The sequence below is a fragment of the Theobroma cacao genome, chromosome 1, assembly GCF_000208745.1.
Source record: "Theobroma cacao cultivar B97-61/B2 chromosome 1, Criollo_cocoa_genome_V2, whole genome shotgun sequence".
Lineage (NCBI taxonomy): Eukaryota > Viridiplantae > Streptophyta > Magnoliopsida > Malvales > Malvaceae > Theobroma > Theobroma cacao.
The window spans coordinates 7,790,132-7,805,768 of record NC_030850.1 but is presented as its reverse complement, the minus strand read 5'-3'; the positions used below and the strand labels follow the sequence as shown (position 1 = coordinate 7,805,768).

At 35.0% G+C, this 15,637-nt stretch overlaps 2 protein-coding genes and 1 long non-coding RNA gene across 6 annotated transcripts in view; all 3 read right to left on the bottom strand.

The window, feature by feature from the left end:
* On the bottom strand, positions 3,653-5,643 carry LOC108661885. Of its 2 annotated transcripts, none has more exons than XR_001927777.1 (2): positions 5,142-5,643; positions 3,653-4,035 (listed from the first exon to the last, which is right to left on the bottom strand). It is a non-coding gene; the product is annotated as an uncharacterized LOC108661885 (long non-coding RNA). The 2 variants fall into 2 exon arrangements; XR_001927776.1 differs by lacking the exon at positions 5,142-5,643 and adding an exon at positions 4,946-5,133.
* On the bottom strand, positions 6,571-7,912 carry LOC18611921 (ribosomal L1 domain-containing protein 1). The gene has a single exon (XM_007048421.2). It carries the CDS (start codon positions 7,860-7,862, stop codon positions 6,783-6,785), a length of 1,080 nt encoding a protein of 359 aa, XP_007048483.2. The 5' UTR covers positions 7,863-7,912; the 3' UTR covers positions 6,571-6,782.
* The window catches only part of LOC18611919 (DNA topoisomerase 3-alpha), a 30,856-nt gene continuing 24,161 nt past the window's right edge, over positions 8,943-15,637 (bottom strand). Inside the window, exons 19-24 of one of the 3 annotated variants that reach the window (XM_018114193.1) lie at positions 14,488-14,566; positions 14,021-14,092; positions 11,953-12,024; positions 11,294-11,464; positions 9,427-9,547; positions 8,943-9,301 (exon numbers count right to left, since the gene is read on the bottom strand). In XM_018114193.1, coding sequence (XP_017969682.1) covers positions 9,052-9,301; positions 9,427-9,547; positions 11,294-11,464; positions 11,953-12,024; positions 14,021-14,092; positions 14,488-14,566 — 765 coding nt within the window. In that variant the 3' untranslated portion in view covers positions 8,943-9,051. The remainder of the gene's footprint in view (positions 9,302-9,426; positions 9,548-11,293; positions 11,465-11,952; positions 12,025-14,020; positions 14,093-14,487; positions 14,567-15,637) is intronic. The other 2 variants (XM_007048418.2, XM_018114196.1) reach the window with 2 other exon arrangements.

Here is a 15,637-nt window from a genome sequence, read left to right as displayed (position 1 = left end):
TGTTTTTGTGCATCTTTTCACAAGCCCTGTGTGCTCTTTTACTCTTTCACCTTAAAAACCCTCTAAAGTCTTAAACTAATACTTTCACTCACTAGCTATGTGTTTTAGAGAGAGAGAGAGAGAAATACTCTCTATAATAGTTTGGGAATTCTTTACGAGGAATCTAACTACAAAGCTAGCAAGGTGAGTATTGAAATTGAGTTGATATTTTTAGTTGTTAAGAATGACTGGTGGTTAGATCTGTGAGTGTTTTGTAGTTAAGGATTTATTCAATTTAGTGTGATTAGAGTAGTGAAAATAGATAGCCACTTAATGGTAGTTGGAAATTAGCTAGGAATAACTAACAGAACATAATTTAGGAGATAGCTTCTAGAACCATATTTATGTGAATTGAGTTAATTGTGATGCTATTACAATGATAAGTTCCAACGAAGCTCCACTGCCCTATTTGGACCATTAGAGGAAGTTGGAATTAAGTAAGGATTTAACAAATACCGATGAGTGAACTTGCATTAAAAGGTTTTGGGATATACACATATATGTTTGATTGAATCCTCTCAAACGTTTTATTTGGTTCTTTCTTCAAAACTTGTGCAGGAACAAGCCCTTATGAAATGTTTTCATGTTATGAAATGGATAGTGTGATAAATTCATATGTTTTTGTATAATGTTGATATTATATATATATATATATATATATATATATATATATTATGTCCTAAATGGTNTATATATATATATATATATATATATATATATATATACTATGTCCTAAATGGTACCATTGTGTGACAAATGAAACCGTGCATGTGTGGGGTGAGTTTGCACTTGTCGGTGATGACGGTGGTGAAGGAGATGGATAGTGATACTGCCCATGTGCACGATGTGGGGGGATGTACACGATGACTCCGGCTATGTGCACGATGTGGGGGGATGCACATGAGATGGGGTGTCCGGCTATGTGCACGATGTGAGAGAATGCATATGAACTGGGTGAGATAGGGTGGTATATGAATTGATATGTGCTTAAGTATATGTATATGCAATAGAAAGATCATGGTTGTAATATGTGATTGTATGGCATGATGAATCATGAAAATTTTCCGTTTACTTGCAAATTGATTTTATTGCAGCAAGAAACATTCTGTTTATGCTGCCTTGCTTGGATGATTGCTGGAAATTTCCTCTCTTTCCAACTTCATGCTGAATATGGTTCCTTCATCATTAAATGATTTAATAACCAAAGGTTTAATGGAGGGATTTTAATAAGAACTTGAACTAAGTTGCATTGTTTTCGAATAAGTGCATCATGATTATCAACTTTCCTTATCGTTGCTTGTTCTCTTTCTTTGTTCACTCACTGGGTTTATACTCACCGTTTTCAACTTCATGTTTTCAGATCAAGAGGCAACCGGTAACTAGGTCGAGGTGTTCTCGTAGATTCGTATCCTTGGTAGGTATTTTGGCATTCCGTAGCCGCACCTTCACCTTAGTCACTTCGCTGGAAGCCCAGAGTTATTTTTGTTTGTAAATACGTACATGTGATGTAAAGTTCTAAGATACATGCCTTAAACCATATATGTATATTTTGATTGGTAAGCCATCATGAGTGGCAATGGTTAATATTATTTTGGGTTAATATTATTTTGGATTAATATAAATGCAGTTTTGATTGCTATAGTTTATTAGTAAAGTACTTGAAAGGTAGAATTGTGATATGTAACTTTAGAATAATTGATGGGATGATGAGTAGGATTACGTAAATAAGCTTGCTTGGGCTTAGTGGACTACGTCCATTGAGTCCATGCGCCAGTCACGGCTCGAAAATCGGGTCTTGACACTACAACACCGTAAGTGATTTGTTCTCCATCAATAGCTTTGATGCCATACATGATTTGTTCTCCATCAACTGCGTCCGAGCCATATGTGATTTAAAAAAATTATGGCTCAATTTAGAAGAGTAATTTAATCAGAGAATTGCACCGCAAGTGTATGAATTGAAGTGATCCATTGCATTACTACAACGGACACATCTAGAGTTGAATGTGTTCTTTAAGACAATCAATGAGGAGTTGCCTCAAACAAACTCATAATGCTAATGGGGACATCGAAGAAGACTTGTGGTGGAAAGAGACCATAAGGTAACGAGGGTATTGTTGGAATTAAGTGAGGGAGAATGTCATTGTCCGTGATCTCGTGACTTGTACAGCTCGATAAAAGGCTCCGACCAATAACATACACTTGTGCCACACATCCCATAAGGGCACATATCAACCTTGGGGCCATCGACAACCAGCATTAAACCACCATCGATTGGAGGCTTCTTGACACTCAGCACATTTGCAAAGTCAAGCTGCACTAGCAAGGCGGACCCATACAAGCTTTGCAGCGCGACATGAATTGGCAAGCTGGGAACGCTAGGACCGTGCACGAGCAGTAACAACACGAGAAAACTGTACAACTAAATACTGCACATGGTCATGCACACCGAAAGCCCACACGCCAAAAGAGCAGGCTGACACAAGATGCATGATAGCGAGTTGCATACATCGTAACCCTATGATAAGGGGAGCTATATGCAACATAATCGTGTATACTTAGGACACACACTTACAACACACTCAGAAAGGGCGCACAAGTGAGCTACACAAGAGTGCCGCACACACCAAAATAATCTAGCCGTGAGCGATCGAGAAGACCACGCACAAGCTCATGCCAAAGCGTCGCACACTCGAGGGCCACTCACCCTTGGGGTGCACATCATCAAGCCGCGAGCATGCCGCACCAAAAAGTCTCGCATTTGGGTCATTTGCAAGAGAGCCATTCTGCACAAGGCCAACACAAACAAAAGCATAGCAATTGCTTGTATGTGTCTAGACAATATAATCATACGAGACAACCACATTTTGATGTCGTTATATAAATTCTTCAATATCTCAGAATGCGTTTGAACAAGGAACTTGGTCAAGAGCAATTTCAAACTTTATTAGGCAAGTTAGGCATTTTCAATTTTTATGCTCCAACTTGAGAGCGAGTAAAGGAGAATTAACTTAGTATATGGGCTACACAAGCAAGAGAGCCATGCGCACACGGACCACACAAGTAGACATGCACAGGATAGCTTGCATGAAAGGGGTTCGATAGTTGTTAAGAAAAGTAACAATTAAATAAAATATTTTAAGACATTTAGAATACTTTTCATATTTAAATTTTCTTTACTTGTTTATTGTTTTACTTACACAACAAGTAAGCTTAGTTTTTAGAATATTTATTTTTATGTCATTTATATTATTTGCATTATAAGAAAGTTTAACATTAGAATACTTTTTTATTTCATTTATTTACGTTACAAGTAGATTTATGATAGATTATCTCTATAAATAATCTTTTTATATTTCATTATAAATTGAATAAGATTTTCTTTAATTCCATAAATTTAAACAAAATTTTTTTATTGTATTCTTTTGAGATATTTTATTTTCAATATATATTACCTGTAACCAAAGTGGAATCAGCAGAAGCAGAGTGATAGAAGGGCGCAATTATACCATCAATTAGGCAGTAGTCATCACCAGTACTAGTGATGAACTAATCATCAAAGATTGGGCCAAAAGGCAAGTCAAGATATGCAAAAGATTGTTATGGTCCATGATAAAGGCAACTACCCAAAAGGTTCTGAAGAACATCTACACTGTACCAGTGATAAAACACATAGTAGTCAATATGCTCGACACATACATTCAAGCTTGGTCATCATCATGAGAAATTAAATACTTAAGGAACGTGAAGACACGAATTCTAGTCGCAGGGCTGACACTCTTCCCAGAATGCTTTACAACACCTCTTAAAGCAGTCAAAATTGTCTCCGTTACTCCAGATCCGATGCCTAAACAGTCAAATATTGGTAACCAAATGACCCAACAGAGGCGTAATGTCAAGAAACCCCAACAAACTAGATAGCAGATCAATGACCAAGAGTCAGCCCTTAATGCACTAAGCTTTCTCAGTGCACGGTCAGCACTTGAGCACACAGTCCTGCACCCAAACACCTATGAATTTAAAATGCAACAAGCAAGCATGCAAAATAAGGTAACATATATGGCACTAAGATGCAAGTACTGGACGCATAAACAATATATAAAGCACATATAATGAAAGGAAATGAAACAATAAAGTTTCGGATTGAACAAGCACAACCTTTAAAGTTTAATGATAATATGTTTAATGATATCAATAACACCAACATAGCAGGAGCAGCAATTACTCACAAACAAAACCAATTCATTTTGGATTGTCATTTACTGCCAAAACTGGGCTGGATAAAGGGGGTTTTGGTTAAATGGTTTTAGATATCATAGGGTTAACAATTTTTGAACCCATAACGCTATTGGGTGTACTTCAAAAAATAAATTTGAGAGATGAACCTAATTTGATGGGGTAATGGAATGAAAAGTCTCTCAAATAAGCATAAATTTTTTTTTTGAAAGGCAAAAAAGAACAAATATTCACAAGGAATACAGGAAAAAGAGAAACTCAAACTTGCAAATTAGCTGTGCTTACAAAGTGTCAGAAATAGTCTGTACTTGACCAAACTTCAAAGCAAGGATTTTGAAGAAGTTAACAATTTTTGGCATTTCAATTTGTGTGAGGCCTACAGGCAGGAGAAGCTAAATATAGAATCACTACTTCAATGATTCTGGATTATCTAAACAAGATGAAAATTAGCTTTGAAAATAAAAAATGAATGGTAACACAACATAAACAAGAAGCAAAAGGTAGGTCGAACATATATTTAGCAGTAACAATAGAATACACCTACATAGGGCTTCGTTATGATAATACCAAAGAAAACTTAAACTAAATATGATGCAAGCAGAGTCAGGCTCAAGAAGGAAGACACTAGCGCATATATATCAAGAGAAAATATTAACAACACATCAGACACCTTATCAGAATGACAGTCTTTATAAAGCCCTTTTGCTCCTGTCATCAACAGTCGCCTTATAGTGAAAGAACAATTAAAGATTTTCCTTGTCCTCTTCTAGTATATTAAGAATCCACTAAGAATGCCTGCTTGAGTCATATTATATCTTATATCAATATTACAAACAGAGCAAAAAGGAAAGAGGAGACAAAGATACCAATTTGCCCATGCCACCAACAGCCTCCTGCTCACCCGCTGGCTCTTCAAGGCAGTAGATGAGTTGGAGAGAGAGAGAGAGTGATGATGGTTACTTCTTTACCTTTTTAACAAGCATTGTTACTTCCTGCTAGAAAACCGTCAAATTGATGGATCATGGGTGTCTGATTGTTAGGGCAATTAGACACATGGTGTAGCTTATTTCTTTTTCCATTCACACAACACAAAACAAAACAGTTTCTCAGTCCAGAAATTTCACAGTATAGTTTCTTTTTCTCTCAAGTTCCTTCACCATTCCATGATATTATCAGTTCACCTTCATAGCCTGAGAGATTAATAAAACCTTAAGACATGTGATGGCTATAGTTAATGCATAGACATGCACAAAAATCAAACATAAAACAATTTTTTAAACAGTCTCCACAAAACACATCATTTCAATAAATTCCGATTATAAGCATCACTCTGATTTAAAGAATCCACGCCAGCCTTACCATGATTCTCAATAAACTGACTAAGTAACGATGGAGTTGACTAAACAACTCGTATGCACACACTTTAAATGGCAAGAAACAGGGTAACAAATTGAAACAGAAAAATGAAGAGCAATTTATCTCAAATATCAACCAACACCCAGAATCAATGGTATTAGTAGTTCACCTTCATAGCCTGAGAGATTAACGAAACCTCAAGACATGTGATTGCTAGAAATGACAAATAGACACACACAAAACTCAAACATAAAACAAATTTTCACATCAGTCTCCACAAAACCCATCATTTCAATAATGCATTACTCTCATTTAAAAAATCCCAGCCAGCCATACCATGATTCTCAATAAAACTGACAGACTTGAAATGGAGTTTGACTAAACACTTGTATACCGCACACTTTTGAGGGGCAACAAACAAGCTAACAAATTGAAACAGAAAATATAAAAAGCAATTTATCTAAAATATCAACCAAAAAAGTAAGACCAGTATTCAGCAACTTTCTTTTGCCTGTCATTACCTCCACCAAATTCCACCTACACCAATAAGATAAAGAGAAGTAGAGTATCAGCCTTAAATGTACATATATCTTACAAAGAAGCTTGCATCAAACATCCATTCCTTCAAAAAAATCTAAACGTATTATTCAGTTATCCACAAACATTAGTATATATTTGGTAGGACAATCCAAACCAGAAGTAGCACACATAATAAGCAAACTTGCACGCACAGGTCGCAACTACTATTACCTTCATCAATTTCATTTTTGCAGTCTCACCACTGCTTGGATACACATACGTATTGTATGTTATACTAAATAAACTGCAATTTCGTTCATGCCGTTGTTCCGTTACATACCAAAAGGAAATGGAAAATTTAGATTAAGGTTGTTTACTGCAATCTTTTTCAAATTCAATTTTAACAATCTAAGACAGATAAGATGCAGAAACAATAAAGTAACATTCTGTTGCGTCTCCATGATCAAGATACATAAACTGTTTGAATATTCATACAATAACATAGACCATCAAAAGACAAAGATCACACCAAAATTGAAAGCTAAATCTGATGCCACATGACAAAAATAAATGATTGTGCTGTAAAACACCACTGACAACCTAGTTTACTCTGTAGTGTTGAGTAAGACAAATCATTGTGCTGATAGAGTTTTCTTCTTTTTCCTATCGCTGGTATTGATGTCATTAGCGCTTAACTTTTTTAGTGCAGTCTTGTTTTTCTTGTTCAAGACATTGTCAGTTTTGTTTTCATCTTTTCTCTTAGCCCCAGAGTCTGTGTCATTGCTATTTTCATCCATGTATTGAACCTCGTGTATCCTCCCCTTGCTTTTCTTGTGTTTCTTCTTCTTTTGATGAGAAGCATCTTCTTCTTCTTGTTTTTCCTCCAAGACTTCCTTAGAAGGGTTATCAGCTTCAGCCAGAATCTTCAAGCGCAGATCAGGCACAGCCTGATAAAGAGGGAGCGCCAAGCTGTCAAGCAACTTCAAATGAAACGACCTGATGTTGCCCCACTTGCTGGGCACAATCTCTGCAATACCATGAATAGCAGCTGTCACATTGTCAACAATCTCCTTCTTATCCATCGAAAGCTTCCCCACCTTCACCACGCTGCAAGTCCCGGTACTCAAGAACAACAGAGCAGAGGCATAACCCTTATGAATCTGCTCCTTCCAGTTATTGTGCTTGAGGTCCACTGGCACTGGAATCTTCTTCTTTTTGAAAAACTGCTTCCCCAATAGCCGAGGCAGAAGCGGGAGAATCCTCTTATCCGCGAAAAACATGTCGTAGGAATCGCAAAGCTTTCTCTTGGCCTCGAAGGCCCGATAATCCGTTTTGAGCTTGGACAGCTTGATCACCTTACTGATGGGTATGTTTTCGGACTTAATTTTCTTGGAAGCAGCGTCTTTGGTGAGGCCTGACTTGGAGCGGTCATCGATGACCAAGCAAAGCTCGGCGGGATCCGTAGAGGGATCGATGAGCGGGTGAGGAAGAGGCACTTTGTGAGGATTAACGCGGGGCTTTTGAGGAATTTTCTTGAGACTGACAATCAGATAGAGCAATTCATCTTGCTCGAGAAGTTGGGGCTTTTGGGAATGGGACTGAGAATCTCTCCATTTCAGCAGAGCATTCACTGCTTTCTCCACGGTTTCGGAACGCACTCCGCATGAAGATGCCGATGCCGCGGCCGCCGCTTCGCTCATATTCTTCACCATCTATCTCTCTGCAATGCTGCTTTACAATAATTTGTTAGGGTTTTAAGTGTTATCAGTTGGGCCTAGGGTTTTAGCAAGGGGAGGTAAAGCGCTTTAACCGGTAACACAGGTTACCGATTTTCAATTTTTTAATAATAGAATTTAGTGAAAAAACTGTTGAATAAATTGTACAACTACAATATTAACACCTAGCAGTATAAATAATAAGTTATAATAATATGTTTATCCTAAAAAAAGTTATAATACTATATTTTGTTATTTAAAATGAATAATTGGTTGGGTTTTTATCATTTTCTTTTAATTACCTAAGCAAAAAAAAAAAGTGTTTGAATACAAAAGAAAAATAAAATATTTGAAGAATTATATTTAAAATATATAATTTTTTAAATAATAAAAGACGATTCTATTTTAATATATATTAACTCTATTATAATTGATATTATATTCTAATTATTTGTCCATTTAAAATTAGTCATGATATTAATTTTTAACTTTTACTTTTGTTTTATAACAATTTTACAGAAAATAAAAAATAAATATTAAAAATATCAAATAATTAAAAACATTAGGATAAAATTAGCAAAACTATTTTGAAATAATTTTGCCTATGAATTCGTAGGAAATTTTGATTTCCTCTCTTGCAAAATAAAATTATTGAACACAGCTATCAATATCATATCCAAACTTGATGTAAATAAAAAATTAAATTTAAATTAAATTCAATATGGTATCATTTTATTATAACCATTACTCTCTCTAAATGACTAACCTGATAAAATATATAATAATTATGCTTATAAATTTTCTAAAATCTCTTACTTTTCCAATGTGAGAACTTTCTTTGAATTTTTTTGTAAACACCTACTTTCTTTGAAATAATAATAACTTGCCTCTTAATTTATGTTTTTTTAGTATATTTTAATTTATTTTCATCTTTTAGTTAACTTTTATTCCTTTCTCTTTAGCCATCATTTTCATTTTCTCGTAATTTGATTCAAAAACAAAAAGTTACCAATAAATTATGTTATTGAACTTGTTATATATTCTTCATATTTTTATTTTTGTCTAATTTATTTGATGTTTTGAGAATTTTAAATGTTTTTTTTAGAACTTGTATTTGCATATGAATCTGTAGACGAATGTAATATAGGTGATAAGGGACCCAACGGACACAGCATTCGGAAGGGAATTACATGCCACGATTTGGGCAGACATTTGCGAAGTGCGATGGATCACCACAAACGTAACACCTTCTGCCGGAGATGGGATCCCCGGTTGCTGACACGAATGTCACGTCAGCAGCACGTGCTCCATTTTGGCCGAATCGACCTCGACCACGCCCACGCCCACCTCCCCTGCTGGAATTAGATGCTGAACCATTGATGCCCGCACGGGGAATGCTTCTTCCTCCAGTCCCATTATTGTGCTCATCCTCCCATCTGCACGAACAAGATTTGATTGAGTGAGCCAGCCATAACATGAAGCAGGACAATATTTATTTTAGATACCTCCCTCTTCTGTGGATGTTGTTCCAAATGAAAAGCATAGTTCCAGGTTAACTTACATAAAGAAGTTGCATTCTTGTGATGGACATGAGTAGAACTTTCTTCCCCGGTTATTTGCTGTATTAGCAGTTCGTAAAACACACGGTGTTCCACATGTGCTACACAATACTGATGGTTCCCCTGCATACATACATAGAAATATCATAAAAATAGACTTCAGATCAGCTTGTGGTGGGTTCAGAATCCAAAGCTCTGCTACAAGGAAACCATTTCAAAAATTGAACATTTCAGCAGCCAATGAAGGTCCAACTCGAGATGATTGTGAATTATGTTCTTCTCAACACTAAGCGTGCATGCCTATGTCCTAGAGGCCAGTGTCTGCTAAAAGGGCGATAAACAAAAATGATAGTTAAGCTACACCGCGCAGGAAGTCAGTCCAAACAAAACCTAATATTTGCTTACGGCCCCATATGATGCACCTATAATTGTGAGTGAAGCACTTCTAATAGAGTTTTATCAAGAAGAGAATACTCTGTGCAAAGAGTTCAGGGTATTGATTGATATACTTTCTAAAGAGCTTCATCAGAAAAGCTCCACAAGCTTTCCCTCACAAAAGATGTGAAGACCCTGGCTGTGGCAATTGGTTCTATTAAGTATTAAATGATTGTGATGCAAGCCTCTACAACATAAAAGGGCTTTATAGCTCAAGAAAACACCTGTTAAAGCATTTTAGACGCTTAGGGGGAATTTAAAGGCAAATGCAATGCTGTATCAAACAAGGACTTAATAATGAACCAAATTTTCACTTTAGGAACACTTCACTATAAACTTTATGATGCAAAGTTGGCATGGGACTGAAAGTGGGGAAAATTCTTTTTCTTTTTTATGAAACTTTGATCAGGTGAAAAAATTCTTTTAAAAAGAAAGAAAAAAAAAAGGAGAATAAAGGAGGATTTACAAATATAAAGCAATACAGGAGAGGAGCAAGGGTTCTTGTTTATTCTGATTCTAAACATATAACTATACTTGCAGTATAGTTCATTTTCGTTTGGTTCTAGGTTAGATCAGGTTTTGCACAGGTCAAGTCTGTCGTTAGAGTGGAATAAGTTCTTTCCATTTCTAAGAAAGAAGAGGACCATCTACATTTCCTCCAATTTATGTTTATATAAAATATTAGCAATGGAAATTTCTATAGTTTTTCTTAAATTTAAATTCAATTAAATGGGATTTACAGAAAAAAAAACCCCTCTATCCCAATAAACTTGTCGCATGTGGACATTTTGTTGGTAAAAATTTTGAACTTTGACCTCTATTTATTCTGTATTTATCACTGATAAAAATAGGAAAAATGTTTTCTAAAATCTACGAATGAAGTAGTTTACACACACACACATGCACATATAGTAAATTTTAATTAATTGAATATTTTAAAATAATAGATGCCAAAGTGTAAAAATTTGACCAACAAAAAGTCAAAATGTGACAAGTTTATTGGGACAGGGGGAGTATGTGTGTGTGTGTGTGTGTGAAGTGTATACCCAAAGTAAGTTTATGGTTGGGTGTTATTTTATTTCAGGTTTGGATTGCTTTGGGTCCAAAGTTACCTTGAGTCCAGGTTGTTTCAGGTTTGAGTTGCTTTGAAGATGGGTCATTTCAAGTTCAAATAACTTAACATAACTTTTCATTTACTTTTGGATCAGCCTGGGCTGGGATCAGGTCAGATTTCTATCTGATCAAGTCAAGTTGTTTGACTTGGGTCAACTACTGCCACCTCTAATCAAACTTGACATTGAACTCCAATCTGGATTGTTGTTGTATTATGCTCAAGCCTTTTGCAAGTATAAATTTAACTATTATTACTACAAGCAAGCAACACTTGTTCTTTTCATGAATATTTAAGTTAATAAAATGGAAAAAAGAGTTCACCTTGCATACCATTTTGTGAGTTCGTACGAGATCTAGAATTTCGTGAACCTGAAAACTGTGAAGGGCAATCATTTGAAGAATGGCCTGTTTGCTGACAGTATAAGCAAGCACCTTGTCTGCTGCTATTTCTCTGGACATTGCTGGACGTTGTAGTGGGTCCTCTACCTCGTGCTGCATAACATATTAAACAAAAATAAAAATTTTTATGTTCAACTACTAAGCAAGATATGATTTCCTCAAGAAAGAAAGGAACATTTAATATTCATTGATATTCATGTATTTGATAAACACATACTTTATATACTGTCAAATAACAATATTTCTGATCATGGTTTTTGAAAATGCACATATGGACAATCAATATTCTAAAATAGCCTAAGTAGATAGGGCATTATAAATTGCATGGACAAGATGCAATATACTGTAAGTGCAACATTCAGCACAAATATGGTAACACCTTCGCAGAATATAAATTAAATGTTAATTTAGAAAACTTAAAGTGGCTAAGAATAAACTGCTAGTCAGTTCTCATGAATCACATTAAGGGATAATGAAAATGATAAGTGTTATGATTTTCATCACCACCAACAGATCCATAAATGAAGTGTTATTCTTCCTTTTGATCTTCGTGATTACTCCAGATAAACAAGCATACGGACCTGACATGCGAGAACCTGTTCCACATATTTCTATCAGTTGTCTAAGTATATCATCACAGCCACCAATGCAACCTGAGTATGCAGGCAGGAAGTTCTTCAGCACTCTGTAAATCTCACAATCTAATTTACATTAAAAGAATTCTAGATGACTAACAAACAGCGTTGAATATGAAAATAAGCTGGATCCATTTCAATATACATGTTTAAGCACAAACAGGGTCTAGACAAAATGAAGCCATGTCGACTGATTATATCGGTACAAGGAAGAAAAAACAAGAAATAAATCCACATTCAGAACATAAAAGTGTTCTATTTAGCAGAAAACAGAACGGAAATTGTCCAAAGCATAAACGCTTCATTTATGCTTAAAGGTATTGAATTCACAAGTTATTTAGTTAAACTTCAATTTATTTTATTGAAAGAGAAAGACAAGTAGGTCATAGTTTTAGTATAACCTAATGGACAATTGTTCATGGAGCCAGTCATCACAATATCTAAGGTTTCTTACGTGCGCTCTCTCCCTCTCTCTTTGTTTGTGTTTGTGTAAAAGAGAATTTGAAATGAAACTTCCATATAAATACTCTCCTAAGATACAACAAAAATAATCAGCTCTAAGATGGCAAAAATAATAATAATAATAACAATATTGAATGAATTATTCTAACTTATCATTTGGTATCTAATGATTTTGCTCTCAACTAAACAGCGATTCAGCTCTGAAGGAGGAATTTTTTTTTTTTTGGTGGGCAGGAAAGAGAAGGTTGTGAATTAAAATTATTCTTTTTTTTGCCATTACAATAAAATTATTCTTGGCTGAAATATAATGTCAAACAATCTTCGCTTGATTCTAAGAAATGTCTTGTGAAGGAAAGGTGGTGAAATGGCTGTAGAAAGCCTTGGTTGTATGACATGCAACTAATGTCAAAACCATTTAAAAATTAAAAAAGAAGAAAGGAATGTAGGTAGAGAAAGAAGAAAAAAAAAAAAACCTGAAAGGAACAATCATTCACCTCAAGAAACCAAAACAGGCAACCTCTCATTTTCATTTTTTTTTTTGTTCACAGCAGTTTACTTCTCATTAATCATCAACTATTTTGATTTCTTCTGATTACATAGACATTTATAAGCAGCAACATTCTTCCCTCTAAATAACATAGGAGTCAATTTGGAAACTATAGAAAGATATTATTACATTTTCAACAGTAAAAAAAAAGAAACAAAGCTACAAACATTAGGCCCAAAGACAGCTAAGCCAACATGCTTCCTCCCAGGTAGTTTTGGAGATATATATATATGTATGTATGTATATAAACTCACATGAAAACAAATCCAGAAGCTTGCTCAAAAATTGCACAAACTCAAACATGAAAGCTTCAGAATCAGGGCGTGCACATACTAATAATGAATAATTCTTTTGTTCTCAGGTATTAGTCTGTTTGACATTGAGTGGTCAAAATTTCATCTTTGACCTTTACTTTAAATTAAAATTTCAGGAAAAAAAATAATCGGAAACTTGAAGTCAAAAGTTTTCCAAATTTTGAAAATTTCTCAATAAATGTTTAAAATAGCAGTGGTAAAAATTGAAAGCTTTTGACAGCAAAAGGTCAAAACTAGATAATCTTTGAGAGACAAAGAATACTAGAATTTAGAAGACACATACATTTGCATGTGCAAAAGTTTCATTTTTTTTTATTTAATTAAGGCACATGTGCATGCTCACACACATCTTACTAACAAACAGAGAGATATTTTAAAACGTAATAAATTAAACTAAACAATCATGGAAAGATGATAATAAGAAACATTTATTAGAACAGAATAGTGGGGATAAAAAATGGGAATACGACACTGATAAATAAGAATCAGGAGAAACAATGTCCTGAGATGGATAGAGTCAACTCACTTGAAATATTAAAAAGGAAGGACCAACTCTTGAAATGGAGCCCAGGGTTTGTATTATACCAACTTAACTCATTCACATTTTGTATAGATATTTTTAAGGACAACAAAAAGAAATCATGCAAGTTTGATGTAAAGGCTCTACATGTCAGTGGAACTATACTCTTACCCAGATGGTTGGCATTGAAGCCAGGTGGTATTTCAAGCTGGCGAAACTTAAATTGAATCAAGTAAACAGGACCTATCAGAAAAAGGGTAAAGTTTATCATTAAAAAAGTATATCCCATACATGAAAGCTGATGAACACATTGCTAAGAAGCATGATGGAGACAATGTATGTCACATGCACACTTTAAATAAGGTGGCACATCTGAATGGACACCATGTGACAGTGACATAAAACAGACATGTTATACTATGCTTTTAAAACTATTAGTATGACAATGAATCTCAACTTGTCACAGGCAATGAGGACAACTTGGGATTGTCACATCTAGCTTCAAGCCCTTACCTTATAATAATGGATTGCAATGAATCTACATCTGAAATATTCACTGATCCCCAACAAACTAAACCAAGTCTGCATAGACAATCACTGCTAGCTAAACTTGAAGAAATAAAATCACAAGTAAATACCTGGATTGCAGGAGCCACAAATATTACTGGTTACTGCTGCTTCCAATACAGATCCAGGGAGCCAAATAGCATTCCTACACTGATGAGTGTATCAAAGAGGTGTTGCAAAATTACATGCAACACAGAAAAAGAGAAAGACCACATTAGCCTCATAAACCTAGAAATTCATATAAAAAAATTAAACTAGATTAATATAAGAAATAGGACACTGGCAGGGTATATTTTTCAAAAAGTTCAACGGTCCCACCTCAAGATTCCATTAAACATTAAGTAGTGAAGGAAGTATCAGTTTTTTCCTAATACACTAGTTCAGTTTAGTAGGTTGGTACATAGGTACAACTTCTATTTTGTCATGGTACAATCATGGATTGATTGGATTTTATTTCAAATACAATGTAAAGACAAAGAAAGCTACTTTTCAGAAATACATGCTTTGCTGAGAAGCATTTTCATAATAAGATTCTACATGGCACCCATCTAGTTAAAATTGAAAGAATAACCTTATTACTTCATAAAAGGGACCTACATGGTAATTCTTTCTTCAATGTAAGAACATTCAACTTATTAGTAATATATAACAAGAAGAGCAATAATGCCATGAAAATTAGAATTAGGTAACCAGGATCTCGTTTTCAGGATAGAGCACTCAAAATTGCAAACCTTTAGTGATCTGATATATGTTATAACTTCATATGTGCAGCAAGGGTAATATCATCTATTATACCTATACCTCTTAGTATAAACAAAGAGGCTACTATATTGTTAGGTAGCTCTAATGTTTTCTCCCTACAATTTTAATTTTCTATGTTAGCATGGTATCAGAGCATTCGCTCCTGGTAATCTAGATCTTCAAACCCTGACCCTTCTTCTTCACCTAATAGTTCCCCTTCATCTATTTGTGAGCTTCCACCTAATGCTTCCACTTGCCTGAGTTATCCTAACTTGCAGGTTTATACTTGTCGAAACCATGAAGCAGTTAGCAAACAGTTGAAACCATGAGTCATACAAATTTCTTTTCGAGCCTGGACAATCCAGGTTCTCCATGTCCTTTTCTTATTCAGGCCTACAAGACCATTACCATCAACTCCAGAACTCTTTCTCAAAAAAACTTGGAAAGATCCTATGAAAAGGTTATCTCAAACCGATTAAA